Raw genomic sequence first — 22,636 nt, forward strand, 5'->3', positions numbered from 1 at the left:
GTCAGTTGGGAGGAATCTATTGTTAGTCACAAACTATTGCAACTAAGGTTAAATATTATCCCATATGGTTGGTTCCATTGGAAAGGTTGTTTAACTCAAATGATGTGGTTGCTAAGCCAACCAAATCGGAGCTTGAGGAAGATGTGGAAGATTGTAATGCTGGCACAAAAACGTATCCTAGAGTCATCAAGTTAGCTAAAAGAGTCCCAAAAGAATACAAACAAATATATCTTGACCTTTTCAAGGAATATATGGATGTGTTTTCTTGTTCATATAATGGTTTGAAGACTTTTGACCCTAGTTTCATAAAACATAGATATTCCTTTAAAAACTTGAGTGAAGCCATATAAGTATAAGCTCAGGAAAGTTAATCCTTTTCTACTCCCATTAATTGAAAAGGAAGCGAGGAAAATATTACAAGCTAATATTATTGTACCCCTGAGATATTCAGATTGGGTTGAAACTTTAGTCCCTGTTAGGAAGAAAATGGGGAAACAAGGAAATGTGTAGATTCTAGACATTTGAATAAGGTCTCGCTGAAAGATAACTACCCTTTTCCTCAAATGGATTATATCCTGCAGAAAGTAGTAGGGTATGCCCGAACGTCCATGATGGATGGTTTCTCTGGATAAAATCAGGTCGTTGTACACTCCGACGATCAAAAGAAAACAACTTTTACTACACCTTGGTGAACGTTTATGTATGTTTGGATGCCTTAATGAAATGAAATGGAACATTTAAGTTTTATATTTATAACATCAAATGAAATGAAATGGAAAAATAATTGAAAATATAATAATGAGTAATATAAATGAGATAAGAGGTTGAAAAATTGTATAAATGACTTGAAAAAAATGTTATCTCATAAAACCACCTACTTAACCAAACATAAATATATCAAACTTTAATCTCCATAAATGTTGATTCAAAAACTAAATAAGGAAAATGAAAATCATTAAAGTAACTACAAATGATAAATATAAAAGGGCTCTAAATCTCTTGGGGTGGGTCTAGCCCAAGGATGCTTAGTGCCCTTGATGTACAACCAATCTATAAATTTAAATGAGGAACGACTTGCATTAACCTAAAATATATATTACATTAGGAATTAAAATACTATAGGACTTGCTCAAAAGTATTCAAAGCCTAATATATGTTTAATTTATTCCTTTCCTACTTCCTCAACAGACAAATCGAATCTCTAGTTTATATGTCAGGTGGGGTGCAGACTTCTTGAGAGGAGGACTACATTTTCCTCCAAAAATCCTAAAAAGCAGGGAAAATTTTAAGAACCCTCCCTAAATTTATAAATATAATAAATGGGCGAATCTCCATGGTATATAGGAAAAATGGAAGGCAATTTTATCAATAATATAATATGTATATATAATTTTTTGGCGAATCTCTCACCAGGCATGGTGAATATTTTACTCAATTATAAAATCTTGTAAGATCTTGGCGAGTCTTTTACTAAATAATAAAAATTTGTAAAGTCCTAGTGAATCTTAGCATAGGCTACATGCTGGTTTAATTCCCCCATTTAAATAGGCTACATTCTAGGTGAATACCATGGGTCAATACCATGTGCATTTTTATTAATTCTAATATTAGGGTTAATAATGGTTTTTTGCATGGTATTAATAACAATCTAGCCCATGGTATTTGTCCCATAGTATTTTGGCCATAGGTTTCACCTCAATATAACCCATTTTTTGAGTGTTCGTAAATATAACGTGACTTATGGAGTAAATATAAAAAAATGTTTTATTTGTTTACCATACTTCTCGTTTATTTATATTTTTATTAATTTACCATACCTCTTTTAAAAATATGGTATTTGGCCCATAGGATTCACTTAAATAAAACCTCTTTCTTGAGCCTTCATAAATAAAACGAGGGTTATGGACTAAATATAAAAAGAGGTTTTATTTATTTACGATACGTCTAGTTTATTTATATTTTTATTTATTTACCATATCTTTTGAGTAAGTATAAAAAGACGTTTTATTTATTTACCATACCTCCACTTTACTTATATTTTTATTTGTTTACACCCTTACATGTATATAAGGTGACTTATGGAGTAAACATAAAAAATGTTTTATTTATTTACCATACCTCTCATTTATTTATATTTTTATTAATTTACCATACCTCTTTTATAAATATGGTATTTGGCCCATAGGATTCACTTAAATAAAACCTATTCTTGAAAATGGGTGAATGGATTCACTTAAATAAAACCTATTCTTGAAAATGGGCGAATGGAAGGTTGTAAGTCCTAATTTCAAGGGCTAAATTTACCTTTTTTACCCTCTCCCTTAAAATAAGGTGGCCTATTTGAGGTGATTTGTAAAAATGTACTATGATACAAAATATTCGCCCACTAAAAATTTAAAACCCCTTAATTTCGCCAAAGGGCGAACATTCGCCCCTAAAATTATCCTTGCTAAAAAGAAGGGATATTTCCCCATATCTAAATCATAGCAACAAGAGGAGGCATCAAATTCTCTAAGCTAGTTGAATTTGAGTATTCCAACTCTAGGGAGGAAGTCCCTAAAATCTCTTCAATGTTTGATTCTTCAATAATATACTCAATATCTTTATAAATCCTATGGAATAGACATATTAAAGCACATAAAGCATGAAAACCACATTGAATCCTATAGGAGCTCATTAATCTAGGAAAATATACCATTAGGTGCAAAATGTGGGCTCAAACATTGTTTTATGTACCTAGGAGTCGACGGATGGGAATTACAATTTACATATTTCGAAGGCACATCAAAGTGCTCAGGAAGGGTGTTGAAAAAGTTAATGTTGTCAACTATGATCCACTCACTGCACACAATAGTCCCTCCTCATAAAGCTTTGGATTTATGTGTCCAATCCTCGACTCAATTGCTAACCATATTATGCGTTTAATTTTTACATGTTTGCTAGTTTAGTTCTAGACAGTTTTGAATCTCATGCTCATGATGCATAGTTATGTCCACATGCATGGGGCTGAATAAAATGTGTCGCTACAAAGAGGTCGTATAATCCACTTCTATAATTTATATTAAGCATTGTTGCCCAACAATATGTAGAAAATTCCACGCTTACTCAAATTTCCAAGATTACAAATCAAAATACAAAGACAATGGAAGTCTAATATAATCCCAAGTACACCCCTAAGTGTTGAAATTCTCATTGATTGATATTTCATTAATGTGGATGAGTAGTCTTTATGACACCCACCTTATATCAATTTCATAAGTGGGATGCTTTTTGAGGCTTCATGAATTCACACCAATTGATGTTGGTGGAAGTAACTTATAGTATTGGAAATAAAGAGAAGTAGGGTATAATTTTCTACAATATCTTGAATTGTAGGTATGACTCGCCCTTAAATTTAACCTCCCTATCATTAATAGAAATTATAAGAAATATACCAAATATGGATATCAAAATGGCGAAGAATATTGATTGATAAGATCATTCTATAATCTATTTTTGATCTATCTTACTACTTTCATCATCATCATTGAACAATGTTATTTACTACTATTCATATTATTCCTCATGTAACTTTTGGAGCAGTGTTCTTGATAGTAAATTTCAAAGGATCAAATTATTTTGAAATATGTAGATAATAATTATCACTTTTATTTTGATGTAGACAAATGAAATTCAGACCAAAATAGATCCACATTTATGGTGGATTTGGATTTATCAAATATCAAGATGGATCAATCCCTTACATGAAATCTTTTCCTCTTTTTTTTATCTTTTAAGAAAGATTGGCACCTCAACGGATTTGATCCCTCTCAACACTTGATAAACCCAGAGTTAAAATGGAAATGCAAATCTAATGTGAGAGAAAGGTGTAAGAATGATGGGAAATCATATCATTGAAACATTAAAAGCTTAAAAAAACTAAGTATAAGCTTCATCACTATGAAACCAAGATATATTGGCCTTTTGTAATCATGATCCTAGCTACAAAATATTTACAAAAAAATGTAGATATCTAACAACTAATGAAATGAAATGGAAAAATAATTGAAAATGAAATAATGAGTAATATCAATGAGATAAGAGGCTCACAAGTTGTATAAATGACTTGCAAAGAAATTTAGCTCATAAAACTACCTACTTAACCAAGAAAAAAGCTACCAAACCATAATTTACAGAAATGTTGATTCAAAAACTAAACAAGGAAAATGTTAACAATTACAATAACAACAATATAAATACAAAATAGCTTTAAATATCCTAGGGTGGACCCAACCGAATGATGTTGAGATTCCTTGATAAGCAACCAAGTTAAACATTGAAATGAGAAACAACTTCCATTAACTTAAGATATATCTTACATAAGGAACTACAATACTACAAAACTTCCTTAAAAGTATTCAATGCCTAAGATATTTCTAATCTATTCCTTTCTCTACTACCTCAAGGGCCAACTCGAATCTCTTATTTATAGATTAGGTGGGGAGTGGCCTCCTTGAGAGGACAGCTACATTTCCCTACAAAAATACTAAAATTAAGGGATCTTTCCCCATTTCTAAATCATAGCAAAATGAGGAGGCATTGAATTCCCTAAGCCAAACAAGTTTGAGTCTTCTTATTGTAGGAAGGAAGTCCCTAGAATCTCTCCAATGTTGGATTATTCCATAATCTACTCAATATCTTTATAAATCTTGTAGAATAAACATATGAAAGCACTTAAAGCATGAAAACCACATTGAATCCTTTAGGAACTCATTAAGCTAGGAAAATATACCACTAAATGAAAAATGTGGGGTCAAACATTGTTGTACGTCCCAAGGATTGGACTGATGGGCCTTACAATTTATCTAGTTTGAAGGAACATTAAAGGGCACATGAAGGGTGTTGGAAAATTTAATGTGGTCGATTGTGGTCTACTCACTATACACAATAGGCCCTCCTCATTAAGATTTGGAATTGTGTGTCCACTCCTTCAGTCAATTTCCAACCGCATTATGCATTTAATTTTTAAATGTTTTCTAGTTTAGTTCTAGCCAGTCGTGAATCTCATGTCGGTGAGACAAAATTATGTCCACATGCGTGGGGATGAAGAAAAAGGCTGCTACAAGGAGGTCATATAACCCACTTCTCTAATTTGTATGAAGACTAGTTACTTAGGAATATGTAGAAAAGGTAACAAGGACTCAAAATACCAATATGATAAAGTCAAAATCCAAATACTAAGGAAGTCTGCTATAATCCTAGGTACAACCCTAGGTCCTAAAATTCTCATTGATTGATATTTCATCAATTTGGATGAGTAGTCTTTATGATACCCACCTTATATCAATTTCATAAGTCGGGTGCTTTTTGAGGCTTCATGATGTCACACCAATTGTTGTTGGAGGAAGTAACTATTAGTATTGGAAAGAAAGAGAAGTAGCGTATAATTTGCTACAATATCTTGAATTGAAGGTTTGGGTGGCCCTTAAATTCAACCCCCCTATGATTGATACAAAATCATACGAAACCTACAAAGTATGGATATCAAAATGGTGAAGAATATTGATGGAGAAGAATATTCTATAAACTATTTTTGATGTTTCTTACTACTCCCACCATCATCATTGAAAAATGTTATTTACTATTATTCACATTATTCCTCGCATAACTTTTGAAGCGTCCATAGTAAATTTCAAATGATCAAATTATTTTGAAATATGCAGATAACAATGATCATCTCTATTTTGACGTATACAAATGCAAATCCCACAAACATAGATCCACATTAATGGTGGATTTGGATTTATCAAATATCAAGATAGATCAATCCCTTTGGTGTGAAATCTTTCCCTCTTTATTCTTTTTTCTTTTAAGAAAGGTTAACACCTCAAGGATTTACTCCTTCTCAACACTTAATAAACCAAGAGTTAAAATAAATCTTATTAAAAAATTGACAATGAAAAGTTCTTTATCTCAAAATACTTTATCTCAAAGTAACTTTATATAATAATTCCAAATATATAGATGACTATTGAACCTTTATAACTTCTTAACTCCCGAAACCCATAAATATAAGAAAGTTTCTCTCCAAACCATTTTAGTATATAAACAAAATGTTTAAAGAAGTAAAGTAATGTCCTTAATAATTTCTTAAGATCTAATTAAAAAATTATATCATTAAAATAAATTCAAAATCTTCTTCTTCATCAATAATATATTTAATGAATATTTTTAATTAATACCATGTATTTAACAAATTATTTATTAAAAAATTACATATCAATAATATTTTCTATATTTCAAAAAATAATAATTATAATATTATAAATAATTTACATAATAATATATCAAAATTATATATATATGATACAACAAACGTTACAAATGGCTGTATAAAATTTTTATTGGAAGTTAAACTTGAATACTAAGAAGGATGATATATAGTGCTATGAAGCATTTGACAAACACATTGGAAAGAGGTTAAAACATAGTTCTACAACCAAGGTGAATCATGGAGAGGAGTTATGACACACTTGACCGCCAAATAATTTTTAAGAACATCGAGACCCTGCTCTCTACCGATCCCACTCATCTTGTACCCTCCAATCGGAGCATCAGGAAAAAATGCGTGGTAGCAGTTAACCCAAATCACTCCTGCTCGAATAGATCTCGAAATCCTATTGACTGTATCTATATTCTTCGACACAATTCCAGCAGCTAAACCATATATTGTTTTATTTCCTAGTTCAATGGCTTCTTCAATAGTCCTGCAAAGATCATTGTAAAGTTGTGAAAAAAATTATTATTCTAAAGTTGTCAAAAAAAACTGTGATAACAATCCTAACAAAGAATTGTAAAATTGTAAAAAACAATTAACTGTGATAAAAATCATAACACATAAATTTTACTTTTATAAATCTTAATGTCAATTGAATATCGTATAAAGTTTTTTTACCTAAACTTGAAAACGGACATGACTGGTCCAAATATTTCTTCTTTGCCAATCTTCATGTCCTCCTAAAACATCCAAGCCAAAAGAAATCAAGCAAGCATAAAGCATGTTTCTTTTTATCATCCTTGTGTGTCCCACATGCTTGTTCTAAATCTAATTTTTTAAAAGTGTTGTCAAATTAAAAAATTATCGCATCTGGTTATATGGCGTTCAGTCAGTATACCTGCACGTGGGAGAAAATGGTCGGTTCAATGTAAAATCCTTGCTCACCCACGCGATTACCGCCTGTTAATAGTTTTGCTCCCTCTCGCTTCCCATGCTCTATGTATTCCAGTATTTTCTCGAATTGTGTCTTGTCAATCTGCTCATGAAAAAGGGAAGAGTATTTACATGAATATTGGGGATTTTTTTTATTTTTTTTTAATTATATTGCTCCTTTTCAATCCACGTAACCAAAATAAGAGAGAGTTACACCAGCGATTATTGCGAGAAATCATTGTTCTTTGAATTGTCAGATTCACATATTGCATAACTAGAGTACATTAGGGTTTTAGAGACTATGGAAATCATATGTAGAATGGGAATGGGAATTGCAATTTCAGATTTCAGAGGAATTGATGGCGAATTTCAACAAATATTGGTAACCCAGACTCTGATGAATACAGCTCTAAAAATGGCAATTCATTAAGCTCTTACCCTATTTCTGATATACACATTCAACTCACAGTGAAAACAATCCCACACACAAAACTGCGGACATAATTGCAGATAAACTTAGACTTACCTGAGGACCATGGTCAACTTCTAGCTTGAAAGGATCGCCTACCACCTGCTTCTTCGCTCTTTCCACTACTCTCTTCACAAATTTATCGTGGATGCCCTCTTGAACATATACCCGGGATCCTGCGAAGCATACTTGTCCCTGCCATCCAAATGAAATAGCAATTGCTTTGGATAAGGGATCCTGCGAAGCATACTTGTCCCTGCCATCCAAATGAAATAGCAATTGCTTTGGATAATGGAAGGATTTTTTTAACGGAAGAAATAGTGACTGGAGTAACTTTCAGGTATATATTGTTCCATCTCAGATTTGACTACAATCAATTTTTTTCATTTAAGTATAATTATTCAATTACTGTTAAACTACACCGTCCCACCGAACTCCACCTAAGTATTAAACCACATCCTAAAAACAATAAAAATTAATTGACAATGACTAGCTTTGAGCTTACCATGTTATAAAATATCGCCGTGTGGGCAAGATTCACGGCCTCCTCAATATCAGCATCATCCATGATAATCAAAGGAGATTTTCCACCGAGTTCGAGAGTTACAGGTTTCAAGTTGCTCTGGGCAGCGGCCACCATGACAATCCGACCTATTTCAGTAGACCCTGTAAAGGCAACCTACACACAAACAAATACTTCTTCACCAATATTGCTTCCATGGTACCTTGATGTTAAAAAAGATAAATTACAAATATAAAAGATTACCTTATCAATATCCATATGGCTGCTTATTGCAGCACCAGCCGTTTCTCCAAATCCAGTTATCACATTAAGAACACCAGGCGGAAGCCCCGCCTGTGGCAACACCAAAACAATGAAACATGGGCATCCAAACTGATTGGGAATAAAAAATCATTTCTGACTTGAACGGTAGAAACATGTAACGGCTTACCTCCTTGGCCAAATTCGCGCAATCAAGTGCTGTTAGAGGAGTTTGTTCCGCAGGTTTGATAACTACAGTGCATCCACAAGCTAAAGCGGGAGCGATTTTAATGAAAAACATGAGCAGTGGGAAGTTCCATGGTATAATCTGACCAACCAATCCAATAGGCTCATGGAAAGTATACGCCTGATATTGTCCTCCCATTTTTAATGTTTCCCCATGTATTTTATCAGCTGCTCCTGTAGATGAGATGAAATTTATGTATTATAATTATATATAAACCATTGTTAATTGCATTTCCGGAGCTGTGTAAGTAAACATGACATTGTTTTTCTACAGATCATTATTTCAGATGATTATTTTATTTCCTTGAGAGGTGCATTGATTCCATCCATACCTCAAGTTGACAGGTCCCCATTTTGAATAAATAAAATGAAGTTGTTCCATAAATTATATAAAAACAAAAATAATATGATAAAAAACAAAAATAAACCTACATTAAAATATTAATAATTTTTCAGTGGGATTATGCTGGCCTTTTTGTTCACATTATAAGTTGATGGAAATTTCTGTTGATTTCAAACACACAAAAATAAATAACAAAAAGAACAACGCTCTTTTTCTACTACACGATCTTTATTAGAAAACAACAAAGATAAAACTGTTACAAAATTTGTCTTCCTCTACTCACACGGATTTACAAGAGGAACTTCAGTTCCACAATCTTATTCCACTATCTCAGAAAATTATATCTTCGGCAATGCTTTGCGTTGCAGAGAAGAAAGAACTCTTCTTGCTAATACTCTTCACACGTCCCTCTACTCTTGCATTTTTTTTATATATAATGAGCAACACAAAATATCTTTACAATACGTGTTGCTTTTCCCCACTTCTCTGAAATAAAAAATAATAAAATTTAAAATTTCACCTACATTTACCAACCCTAGTAAATATCATTAATTACACGCCTCAAAATATCTTGCTGGAATTTAATGCATGGCTTATCACACCATCGCATCGCAAGAAGAGAAAGGATGTTCCACCGCTCTTATAACCTTTAAATCATGCGATTTGCGATATGCGATCAGATCGCATCGCAAGATCGCAATCGCAGACAATCAAAGGACACGGTGAAGGTTGACAAGAAGGGAAGTGCGATATGCGATGTGCGATCGCATAGCAGAGGAAAAATCTGCAAGTTTGAAATTACCATTCCAACACTCCCCTTTGATTTTAACTAGTGGGTTTTTTCTGCATACCCAGGCATTTCCTGAAATGATCAAAGCTTTTCTTTGCCAATGGTTTTGTCAAGATATCACCTAGTTGATCCTCTATTCTGCAGTGCTGCAAAACAATCTCACCATTGTTAACCAATTCACGTATGAAGTGGAATTTGGTGTCTATGTGCTTTGTCCTTTTATGAAAAACATAATTTTTAGACAATGGTATTGCTGAGCTATTGTCGCAGTAAATGGTTGTGGTCTTTTCTTGTTCATGACACAAATCTCTAAGAACTCTTCTCAGCCACACTGCTTGGCATGTTGCTACTGTTGCTGCCACATACTCTGCCTCTGCTGTTGACAAAGCCACAACTGGTTGCTTCTTGGAAGCCCATGAGATGGCTCTCGATCCCATATGAAACACATATCCCGATGTGCTTTTCCTATCATCAACACTTCGAGCCCAAGCCCAATCACTGTCAGTGTAACCTGTCAATATGAAACTTTCAGAAGAGGAGTATAAAATACCAAACCCCTTCGTTCCATTCACATACCTTAGAATCCTCTTGGCTGCCTACCAATGAGTCTCTTTCGGTCTTTCCATAAATCTGGAAATTAAACTCACAGCGTGCATAATATCCGGCCTAGTTGCAGTCAAGTACATAAGGCTCCCAACTATGCTCTTGTACAGTTTTGGATCAAAATATTTGCTGTTGTCTTCTTTGGTCAATTTTAACCCCTCTACAGTTGGAGTCACAGCTGCCTTGTTGTTCTGCATGTTGAATCTCTTCAACACTGCTTCTACATATTTATCTTGAGAAATGAAAATGTCATTTTTTCTTTGGTCTACTTCAATTCCAAGAAAATATCTTAAGAAGCCCAAGTCAGTCATTTCAAATTCACTTTTCATGACTGCTTTAAAATCAGCAATGACAGACGCATCATTGCTAGTAAAAATCAAATCATCTACATATAAAACAACAATAATAATCTTACCGTCATTCTGCTTTATGTAGAGTGTGGGTTCACCATCACACTTATCAAACCCATTTTCAACCAGATAAGCATCTATTCTGCTGTACCATGCTCTTGGAGCTTGCTTCAGCCCATAAAGAGCCTTCTTCAGTTTGCAGACATTATGCTCTTGGCCTTCAACTTCATAGCCTGGAGGTTGATCAACATAAACCTCTTCTTTCAATACTCCATTCAGGAATGCAGATTTAACATCCATCTCATAAATCTTCCATTTGTGTTGTGCTGCAATAGACAAAACTGTTCTGACTGTTTCCATCCTTGCTACTGGTGCAAAGGTTTCATCATAGTCTTTGCCTTGTTGCTGCTTGTAGCCTTTCACAACAATTCTTGCTTTGTTCCTGTCAATCTTGCCTTCAACATTGCTTTTGGTCTTATAGACCATCTTAAATCCAATGGCATCTTTTCCTTCAGGGAGATCCACTAACTCCCATGTTTTACTTTTCTCAATTGCACCAATTTCTTCATTCATTGCTTCAAACCATTTATCTTCATTTACAGCATCTTCAAAAAGGACTGGGTCATCAACATGACAATATAAAGCGAATAATGAATTCAGACCCGTATTGTTACTTACCTCTCCTTGTTCATAAATCTCATTCAGATTTCTGAATCTTGGTCTCCTTGGTGTGCTTGGAGTTCCATCCGAACTTGAGGGTATTTCTAATCCCTATGGTGTGCTTGAAGAAGCACTTCCTTGACTACTTAAGGCTGTTCGAATTCCAGATTGTGGTGTGGTTTGTTGTACTTGCTGTGGTGGAGGAGGACCCACCAAGGAAGGATTATTTGCTTCTGTCCCTTCCTCTTCTTCTTCGTGAGACACAATTGTCTTCACATTCACTGTCTTCTCTAAGCTTCCATCCCAAGCTTCATCTTCAATGAACTGCACATCTCTGCTTACTATCAATTTCATAGTGGATGGATTTTAAAGTCTGTATGCTTTTGACTCATCACAATAGCTAATAAAGACACACTTCTCCCCCTTACTGTCAAGCTTCTTTCTTAGCTGATCTGGTACATGTGCATATGCCACACAACCGAATACTCTCATGTGAGTGACTGTTTGCTTTTGACCACTCCATGCTTCTTCTGGTACTTTTTTCATGACAGCTTTAGTTGGGCATCTATTCAAGATGTAAACTGCGCAAGTGACATCTTCTGCCCAATACTCATGCGGCAAGTGTTTTGCCTTCAGCATACTTCTGACCATGTCAAGAATGGTCCTATTCTTTCTTTCAGCAACTCCGTTTTGCTGAGGTGTATACCTTGCGGTGAACTATTTTTGTATGCCATTCTCTCTGCAAAAACGCAGAAAGTCTTGGGAGATGTACTCTCCTCCTCTATCTGTTCTGAGCACTTTGATATAATTCCCACACTGCTTCTCAACAAGAGTTTTGAAGTGGCGGAATTTCTCAAACACTTCACTCTTCTATTTCAGCATATACACCCATGTCTTTCTGGTGTAATCATCAATGAAAGTTAAAACATATTTATTTCCGGCAAATGATGGTGTTTGCATCGGTCCACACACATCAGAGTGAACAATTTCCAAGGGTGCTTTTGCCCTTATACTCTTTCCTGCTGGAAAGCTTTCTTTGTGTTGCTTGCCCAAGATGCAACCTTCACAAAGGTTGTCTGGTTTCTCGATCAATGGTAATCCATTTACCATTCCCTTTCTGTGCAACAGATTCAAGCCTCTGAAATTGAGATGTCCAAATCTCAAATGCCACAACCAATTCACATCTTTCAGTTGTTCCTGAAAGACTTCTTCTGTTACATCCGCAATAGTTCTTCCTTCCTTCAAATCTGCTCTGAGTTTGAGAGGAAACATTCTATTGCTGGTCATCTGCACCTGTGCAATGATCTTCTTACTTGGAGGTATGTCTCTGATAGTACACAAATCATCTTTGAAGAACACATTGTAACCTTTGTTAATGAGGTGTCCAGTGCTCAAAAGATTACATTTCAGACCAGGTACATAGTATACATCTGGCACAATCATCTCTTCTCCATTTTTTGCTCGGATACTGACTCTGCCCTTACCCTTGACAGATATCGTATCATCAGTCCCTCTTGTTACCTCATATTTCACATTTTCATCCAGATTGGCAAACATTGCAATATTTCCAGTCATGTGATTACTACAACCTGAGTCTAAGAACCAAAAATCTTCTTGTTTGTCTTGTGCTATGTTACATGTTAACAACACGTTCTTTGGGTTCTTATCTTCTTCATTTGAAAAATTTGCATTCTGCCTATTATTCATGTCACTTTGCTTTTTCCTACATTCATTGGCATAGTGCCCATATTTCTTACAATAATGACATTGGACTTGGGATTTGTCATACCTTTGTCCATGAGCTTGTTGTTTGCTTGAACCTTCATCTTGGTTCTGATTGCAGCTCCTTCCGCTTGTGCTTGCAGGATAATTTCTGCCTCTGTTTTGGCTTCTTCCACGACCTCTGTTATTTGCTCTGCCTCGACCTCTTCCTTGGCCAAAAGACATCTGAGTCTTGAATGCTTGCTCAAATGAGGAATCTGTTCCTCTACTCAGTCTGTGTTCATGAGACAAGAGAAGCACTCAGTTCATCTACCGTGAACTGTGAGAGATCTTTTGTTTCTTCTATTGCTACCACAATAGATTCAAACCTTGAGGGTAAACATCTCAAGATTTTCTCTATAATCCTTCTATCTTCAAGAATCTCACCATGAGATCTTATCTGGGTTATGAAGCCAATAACCTGAGTGAAGAATGAATCTATTGTATCAGATTCCTTCATGCTGAGATTTTCAAAGTCTCTCTTCAACATCTGCAACATTGCAGTCTTCACCTTCTCCATGCTTTTATAGGCAGTTTTGAGAATATCCTAGGCCTCCTTGGATTTTGTTGCTGCTCCAATCTGCGGAAAAACGCTTTCATGCACTGATTGGAAGAGAAAAAAGAGGGCTTTGGCATCCTTCTTCTTATCACTCTTCAACTGGTCTCTTTCTGCTACTGTCAAAGCAGCCAGTGTTGTTGCATCTGCAAGTTCAGCATAGTCAGTTTCAACCAGCTCCCATATTCCTTGAGAAGCAAACAATGCTTTCATTGTTATGGACCAATAACTGTAATTTTTTCCATTAAACTGTGGCAGTTGGGGATTCGTCAAACCAGTTCCAACATGTGCCATCTTAACTTGTGAAAAATAAAGAAGAGATACTGACTGTTAAAAAAAAAAACAAGCAAAAAATTTCTCTGCTGGAAAAAATCTGCTCAATAAGATTCTTACAGCTCCTACAGTGAAAAAACAAACTCTTGTTTTTTTTTTTGACTCACTGAGTGCCTAAACTAGCTCTGATACCATGATGGAAATTTATGTTGATTTCAAACACACAAAAAAAATAACACAGAGAACAACACTTTGTTTCTACTATAGGATCTTTATTAGAAAACAACAATGATAAAACTGTTACAAAATTTGTCTTCCTCTACTCAGAGGGATTTACAACAGGAACTTCAGTTCCAAAATCTGATTCCACTATCTCAGAAAATTATATCTTCAGCACTGCTGTGTGTTGCAGAGAAGAAAGAACTCTTCTTGCTAATACTCTTCACACGTCCCTCTACTCTTGCATTTTTTTTATATATAATGAACAACACAAAATATATTTACAATACGTGTTGCTTTTCCCCACTTCCATGAAATAAAAAATAATAAAATTTAAAATTTCACCTACATTTACCAACCCTAGTAAATATCATTAATTACACGCCTCAAAATATCTTGCTGGAATTTAATGCATGGCTTATCACACCATCGCATCACAAGAAGAGAAAGGATGTTCCACCGCTCTTATAACCTTTAAATCATGCGATTTGCGATATGCGATCAGATCGCATCGCAAGATCGCAATCGCAGACAATCAAAGGACCCGGTGAAGGTTGACAAGAAGGGAAGTGCGATATGTGATCTGCGATCGCATCGCAGAGGAAAAATCTGCAAGTTTGAAATTACCATTCCAACATAAGTAAACATGACATTGTTTTTCTACAAATGATTATTTTATTTCCTTGAGAGGTGCATTGATTCCATCCATACCTCAGGTTGACAACTCCCCATTTTAAATAAAATGGAATTGTTATCTAAATTATATATATTAAAAAAGAATATGATAGGATATAAAAATAAACATACTTTCAAATATTAATAATTTTTCACTGTGATTATGGTGGCATTTTTATTGATATTATAACCCAGACTTAGGACATCTAAAAATATTCACTAATATCGATAATTTCACTGTCATTATGGTGACAAGTTCCCGTTTTAAATAAAATGAGGTTGTCCTCTAAATTATATAAAAAATTATGATTAGAAAAAAATAAACATATTTTCAAATATTAATAATTTTTCAATGTGCTTATGCTCGCCTTTTTTTTTATATTATAACCCGGACTTAGGAAATCTAAAAATATTCACTAATATCAACAATTTCACTGTCATGATGTTGGCTCCTTGGTTATTTTTGTTGATATTATAACTCAGACTTAGGACATTTAAATATTCACTAATATCAATATTTTCACTGTCATTATGTTGGCTCCTTGGTTGATATTATAACCCAGACTAAAGTACATCGAAAAATATTGACTCTCCTTTAAGGGCACAAAATTTTATATAAATTTGGAAAAAAAAACTAAAATATATTTTTTTTAATTTCAAAAAATAAATTATTTAAATATAGATATTAATTTTATATAAATCATTATTGTTTTGAGAGGAATATTTTATAGCTTGGTATTTGTGACATGTGTAATTCCATCTATATTCAATCTCAATTTCAAATTGACAAATATCTATTTTAAATAAAATAAAGTTGTTTTCTACATTAAAAAAAATGTAGTATATGATACAAAAATAAAAGAATAAAAAATAAAAATAAACATATATACTTAGTTTGTTTTAATTAAAAGTATTATAAACATCAATAATTTAGTTGTCGCTATGTTGGATCCATCAAAGTAAAGTAATTTTTCGAAATTTTTTAAATAAATTTCAATATAGGACTTGAATAAATTATTTAAATATGCACAATAATTTACTACAAATCATTATTGTCTTGAGAGCCCTATTCTATATCCCGGTATGAGGGAGATGGTCATTCCATCCATGACAAGTGTCTTTTCTAAATGTTGACACCTAATCCTCTGTGATTGGGTGAATTTGGAATGTGAACATTCATCAAGAAGATGAACTGATCAGTCACATTCATGTATATAACAATAGCTACCTAATGAAATAATCGAATCAGTTTTTCTCAGTTTTTCTGCCAAGTCTGGAGTTACTCCTGGCTTGACATGGTATCAGAGCCAGCTCCTTTTTTTAACCTTTGTGTCTTCGTAACTCCTGGTCTGCTCCATTGCCATCCTTGAGTTGTACCTGCGCTCTGCTTCATATTCTATTACCTGCACCATACAGTGCACTGCCCTTACTGTCTCATCTGCCATCTGAATGAGCCTGAGCCTGTCGGTATCGGATCTGGTCTCGCAATGTATTGCTTGAATGCTTCGAACACGTTGCCAAACGCGGTTTGAAACAAGTGGTCCTCGTATATTTCTTGGTTCTGAGCCATTTTAACTATACCACTGTTCAGATACCCTAGGAACTTAGAAACGCTCGAGCCAGAGGTTTTTACCTCGGTTTATGGTAGCCAAGAGCCATCCCTCAACTCTTGATTCAGTGTCAGGTATGGCTCCACAGAAGCGCATCGTGGTTTCTTAGGGACAACCTCCACCCTCATTTTGCCGAGACTTTGGAGGTCGATTAATCGTTGTGGTCTCCGAACGACAGCCGAGACTTTGGTGGTTTTGAAGCGCGGTGGTGACATGGCGCCCACCGTGGGGCACAAGTAGAGTGTCTTTGGTTCAAAGCAATCCTGACAACCTACGATATATCTCTATTGGTAATGGTATCAAAGCATATCAAAATATTTTATTTTGCTTCATGCTTGTTGAAATTCCATCGTCCCCTCTCCGGATTTGTATTGTTCGCACCAATCTAATCCAATTTCCCAGAGCTCTTCACGGCTTTTGAGGTTTTTTTATCTGTCTTGCATTTGAGAATCATCGTTCTAGAGACGTGTATCCACTGCACCAAGAAAATTAGAATTCCCCATTTCCCAACCTGCGATTTCAAGCTCAAAAAAGCCATGGATGCCAACGACCATTCGCATCACTTTTCTCAGGCTCAATCTAGCCCTACCTATTGCCATTAACAACAAGGTTCTTACTATATTTACCCCTGGCCTAAGAAACGTCCAGCAAATGCATTTAAAATCTCCGTTTAATTAAGCTCTCCGTCAAATCCTTTCTCGTTCCTCCAAAACCCTCATCAAGATCTTAAGCATTTCATAGCAAAGAGCTTATCAGTGGCGTTTTTCTGACAAAGCCATTCCTATTTTCTAAGTGTAACTCCATTTCCTCGCCGAATTTGCCACGACCGCTGCATATTATATAATTTGGTGAATTTCTGTGGAGATTAAAGTTGTGTGGCGATGCAGAATGAGATTTCAATGCTGAAGGGTAATTGTCGGTCTCTGCGTTTTATTTTGTGAACGGCAATGAACCGACCTCGTTCACAACAGCCCCATAATCAAAGCATTTGTGGAGGTGAATAGCCGAATTGCGCTGTTTTGTTAAAAATCTTTCAAAGCATTTGTGGAGGTGAATAGCAGAATTGCGTTGTTTTGTTAAAAATCATTCAAAGCATTTGTGGAGTCATTTGAATGGTAATGCTGCGTAATATATAGATATATCACATTTTAAAACATTGAAGTGATATGTACATGCTATTTAAATGAAATGTTGATGCTTCTATCAAACATTAGAGGGATTTGAAGAAAATATAGTGCATGAGGCTGTAACGTAAGGAAGTTTTCTTTTTAGCAGAAGTAATTTTTTTTTACAGAATGCATTCAATCATCTCTATGGTAGGAATAGTTCTCACTGGCAAGGAGAACTATCCTGAATGGTCCCGGATGGTAAAACACACCCTCATCTACAATGAGTTGTGGAAGGGAGTGTGTGTCGGAGAAGGAGACAATGACCCAGTACAGCCTACATCAGACAAATAGCTCGTCATTTGGGAAAACAAGAACAGCAAAGCCTATGCATCAATCGCAGCATCTGTAAATGAAGAAGTAAGTCGCCATATTTCATCATATTCAACTGCCTTTGAAGATTTACAAAAGCTGAAAGAACTCTATGACTCACATTCTGCACTTGAAGTTATTCAGCTCATGATTAAACTCTTCACTCTTGAACTGAAAAAATAATGATCCTCTTGCTCTTGCATCTGAAGTAAAATCCATAATGCATGATATCAAATCCACTAAGGTTGAGCTGGATATCCCTCTTATTGCTTTTCTCAAGGCACTCTATCCTACTTACTCCAATTATCTTGAGTCTTTACAAGCAAATGGAAATCTTAAAGATATAACCTTTGACTCTCTTGTGAAAAAGTTTGCTGAAAGAGAGAAAGCCTTTGGAAAGAAGACAGTCCCTGAATCTTCTGAAGAGACTGTGTGCCTTGCTCATAAAGAAAATCATCCTGCTCAAGACTCTACAAGAGGAAGAGGTGGACGAAGAGGAAGAGGAAGATATTTCAGAGGCAGGGGGGCAGACATTCTCAAGGAGAAAAGGCAGATCTGCATTGCATTCGCTGCAAATGAAATGGATCACATGATGCTTCTACATGCAAGCTACCATGGGACAAAATTGAGCAGAGAAGAAACCAACAGAAAGGTAAAACTGATGATACAGACAAAGGTAAAGCACGTGAATTCGCTCACTATATTGAGGCACAATGTAACATTGGAGTAAATGAAGATTTGTTTAATGCTTCACTTGCTTCTTCGAAAAATGATTGGTTGCTTGATTTAGGAGCAACCTGTCATATGACTTATAGGAAAGTTTTTTTTGAAGATTTCACTGACAATGTTGATGGAGCAGTATACTTTGCAGATCAGTCAAAAATCAAGCCATCAAGGCTTGGCACAATCAGGCTTAAACTGCCTGGTCTTCCAGAATTTCTTCTGGATCATGTTCTATATCTCCCACAGCTCAAGAGAAACTTGTTGTCCTTGGTCCACATCTGCCAGCAAGGTCACTCCATTCATATGTTTGATCGCAAGCTTGAGGTAAGAAAAGCATCTGACCACTCACTTGTCATGAGGGGAATAGAAGAAGAAAGGCTTCTCAAACTGCAAGGAACCTCTGCTCATGCACAACATTTCTCATATATTTCTCATCATGAAGAAGGTACACTACCATCAAGTTTATTATGGCATGCTAGATTTGGACATTTAAACTATGACAGTCTCCACTTATTGAAGAAAAATGGTGTTGCTGGTTTGCCTACAATTCCTAGGAAATGTAAGCAATGTGATGCTTGCATTCTAGGAAAGCATAGCAAACAATATTTTCATGATTCACATTCAAGAGCACATAGGAAGCTTGAACTCATTCATTCATATTTATATGGTCCAATGCCTGTTCCTTCTACAAATGGAAATAAACATATCATGAAATTTATTGATGATTACACGAGAATGTGTTGGGTTTATTTATTGAAGAACAAATCTGATGCTTTTCAAACATTCAAGAATTTTCATAAATGGATTGAAAATGATGCACAATCTCATATTGGATCTATTCGCACCGATAATGGAAAAGAATATACATCAAATGAATTTGAACACTATCTTCGCCAACATGGAATCAAACATCAAACAACTGTGCCTTATAATCCCCAACAGAATGGTGTAGCAGAAAGAATGAATAGAACAATTTTGAATATGGTACGATCCATGCTTTTCTTCAAAAATGTAAAGATAATGTTTTGGGTTGATGCTGTTCTATGTGTTGCATATATAAAGAATAGATGTCCATCTAATGCTATAAGAAACAAGACTCCTTATTAATTGTGGTATGGGCATGTTCCTTCGGTAAAACACCTCAGGATTTTTGGTTCCACCTATTATGCTTTGATACCAAAGGTACATAGAAACAAACTTGGTGCTAGAAGTCATAAGTGTATCTTCCTGGGGTACTCAAACACCTCTAAAGCATACCGCCTCTATGATGAAGTAAATAAAAAGTTTGTTGTATCTAGAGATGTCATTTTTCTTGAATCATCCAAATCTGACAATGTTGTTGAGCGGCAACTTGATCTCTTGGATAGATTCACAAAAATGAAATCGTTTCAAGAGTTTGATAATCAGATTCCACATCTTGAAGGGGGGATTCCTATACTAGATCAACATGTGGAATCTTCTTCTGAAGAACAATCTCCCCTGCATGAAACTCCAACAACGGATGATTCTTTAAGTGATGTAATTGATAGAATTGGGAGACTCAATCTTGATTCAGTCCCAACTCAATCAACAGAGCAGCCTGGACCATCTTAGAAAGGTCCCCCAAAGTGGCTGACAAAGACACTTGAAAGTGTTCATCCTGATGAAATTGGAAAAACGGGAACCAGAAATTCAAACCGACAAAATGGAAGTGATGTAGATGACTCTAATTCACATGATGATATGGATGTTACTTATGATTGTGAATTGAACTTGTGTACAGATTTTGAACCAACTTCCTTCAAAGAAGCTACTTCTCATGATGAATGGAAAGAAGCGATGAAAAAGGAGTATGATGCCCTCATAAAGAATGGCACTTGGAAGCTGGTTGATCCTCCATTTGGAACGAAACCAATTGGTTGCAAGTGGGTCTACAAGAACAAATACAAAGCTGATGGCTCACTTGACAAGCACAAAGCTAGGCTTGTGTCAAAAGGCTTTGCACAGAAGGAAGGGGTCGATTATGAGGAAACTTTTGCCCCCACAGAAAAATGGGCCACCATCCGGACTCTCTTTGCACTAGCTACTCAGAATGGTTGGAAAGTCCATCAAATGGATGTAAAAATTGCATTCTTGAATGGAGATCTAAAAGAGAATATTTTTATGTCCCAGCCTGAAGGATTTGCTGTGAAAGGACATGAACATAAAGTATCCAAACTTGTGAAGTCCTTGTATGGCCTCAAACAACCACCACGAGCCTGGTATGAAAAACTAACTGAGCATCTTCTGAAACTCAACTTCAATCATTTTGATCTTGATGATGCAACTTTATTTCTCAAGAAAGTTGGCAAAACAGTTGTATATCTTGTGGTATATGTAGATGATCTTTTAATGACATGGAACAATGAAAGCTATATTGCATCCATAAAGAAAGAATTAGGAAAAAGTTTTGAAATGACTGATTTGGGCTATGTTCATTACTATCTTAGCATTGAAGTAACCCAACATCCAAAATCCATATTTCTTTCTCAAAAGAAATACATTGGAGATTTGTTAAACAAATTTGGCATGACAAAGTGCAATCCTCTTTCTACTCCAATGGAACAAAACTTAAAGCTCACATCTATTGAAGGAAAGGAATTTGAGGATGCAACAAAGTATAGACAGCTTGTAGGAAGTCTCGTCTACCTCACTACTACCAGACCAGACATTTCATTTGTTGTTGGAATCCTCTCCAGGTTTATGCAACAGCCTTGTGAGGGACATTGGTCTGCTGCAAAAAGAGTTCTAAGGTACTTGAAGGGAACTCAAGACCTTGGAATCAAGTATACACAGGTGGACGACTTCAGCTTGATTAGATACTCTGATTGAGACTTCGATGGAGACAAAGGAACTGGGGTATCTACTTCAAGATATGCTATGAGTCTTGGATCAGGAGCTGTCTCCTGGAGATCACGCAAACAATCAGTTCCAGCAGATTCCACAACAGAAGCAGAATACGTGGCAGCAGCTGAAGCAACGAAAGAAATTGTGTGGCTCAGGAAAATTCTTGAATATTTGCAGGTAAAACAAGTACAATCAACCCCACTCATGATTGACGACACCTCTGCAATAAAGTTGGCCAAGAACCCAAAGTTCCATGATCGTACAAAGCACATCAATACTAAATATCATCTTATCCGACATCATGTTGAGGCCAAAACAATCCATCTCTGTCATTGTTCCATAAATGAGCGAATTGCAGACATCTTCACCAAAGCGCTTGGAAGAGAAAAGCTTGAAAGATTCAGAACGATGCTTGGACTCACCAACATCCCTTCAGATTAAGGGGGGGAATGTTGACACCTAATCCTCTGCGATTGGGTGAATTTGGAATGTGAACAGTCATCAAGAAGATGAACTGATCAGTCACATTCATGTATATAACAATAGCTACCTAATGAAATAATCGAATCAGTTTTTCTGAGTTTTTCTGCGAGTCTGGAGTTAGTCCTGGCCTAACACTAAATAAAATAAAGTTATTCTCTAAATTAAAGAACAATGTAGAGGATAATAAAAACTAAAAATAAAGATCCATATTTGCTTTGTTTTAATTAAAAGTATTATAAAACATCAATAATCTAGTGTGCCTATGCTAGATCCATTATTCATATTACAACCCAAACTAAAAGAAATGTAGAAATATTTTAATGACATCTAAAATAACTCAATTTTATGTAACTTAAACAAAAATAAAATATTCTTTTCCAAATTTAAAAACATATTTATATATAAGACTTAAATAATTTTTTTTTCCCCTAGGAAAAAATCGTAATTTTATTCATAATTGATAAAATTACATTTTGTAGATGCCATAAGCATATGCAGATGGCTGATCCTGTAATAACAGTCAGTAGAACAAAGAAAATAACACTAATTAGCAGATGAATAATTCCTGTAAGGACAGGAT

At 35.2% G+C, this 22,636-nt stretch overlaps 1 protein-coding gene across 2 annotated transcripts in view; it reads right to left on the reverse strand.

The window, feature by feature from the left end:
* Window positions 1–6,472: 6,472 nt before the first annotated feature.
* LOC149205712 (aldehyde dehydrogenase family 2 member C4-like) overlaps window positions 6,473–22,636 on the reverse strand; it is a 29,524-nt gene continuing 13,360 nt past the window's right edge. For both annotated transcript variants that reach the window (XM_089393534.1, XM_089393533.1), the window contains 7 exons: window positions 8,612–8,841; window positions 8,425–8,514; window positions 8,164–8,337; window positions 7,716–7,853; window positions 7,155–7,292; window positions 6,935–6,996; window positions 6,473–6,746 (listed from right to left, as the gene is read on the reverse strand). In XM_089393534.1, the coding sequence (XP_089249660.1) occupies window positions 6,473–6,746; window positions 6,935–6,996; window positions 7,155–7,292; window positions 7,716–7,853; window positions 8,164–8,337; window positions 8,425–8,514; window positions 8,612–8,841 (1,106 nt within the window). The remainder of the gene's footprint in view (window positions 6,747–6,934; window positions 6,997–7,154; window positions 7,293–7,715; window positions 7,854–8,163; window positions 8,338–8,424; window positions 8,515–8,611; window positions 8,842–22,636) is intronic.

Source organism: Pinus tabuliformis, chromosome 1_2 (assembly GCF_031772625.1).
Source record: "Pinus tabuliformis cultivar Carrire ecotype Pingquan chromosome 1_2, CPIR1, whole genome shotgun sequence".
Lineage (NCBI taxonomy): Eukaryota > Viridiplantae > Streptophyta > Pinopsida > Pinales > Pinaceae > Pinus > Pinus tabuliformis.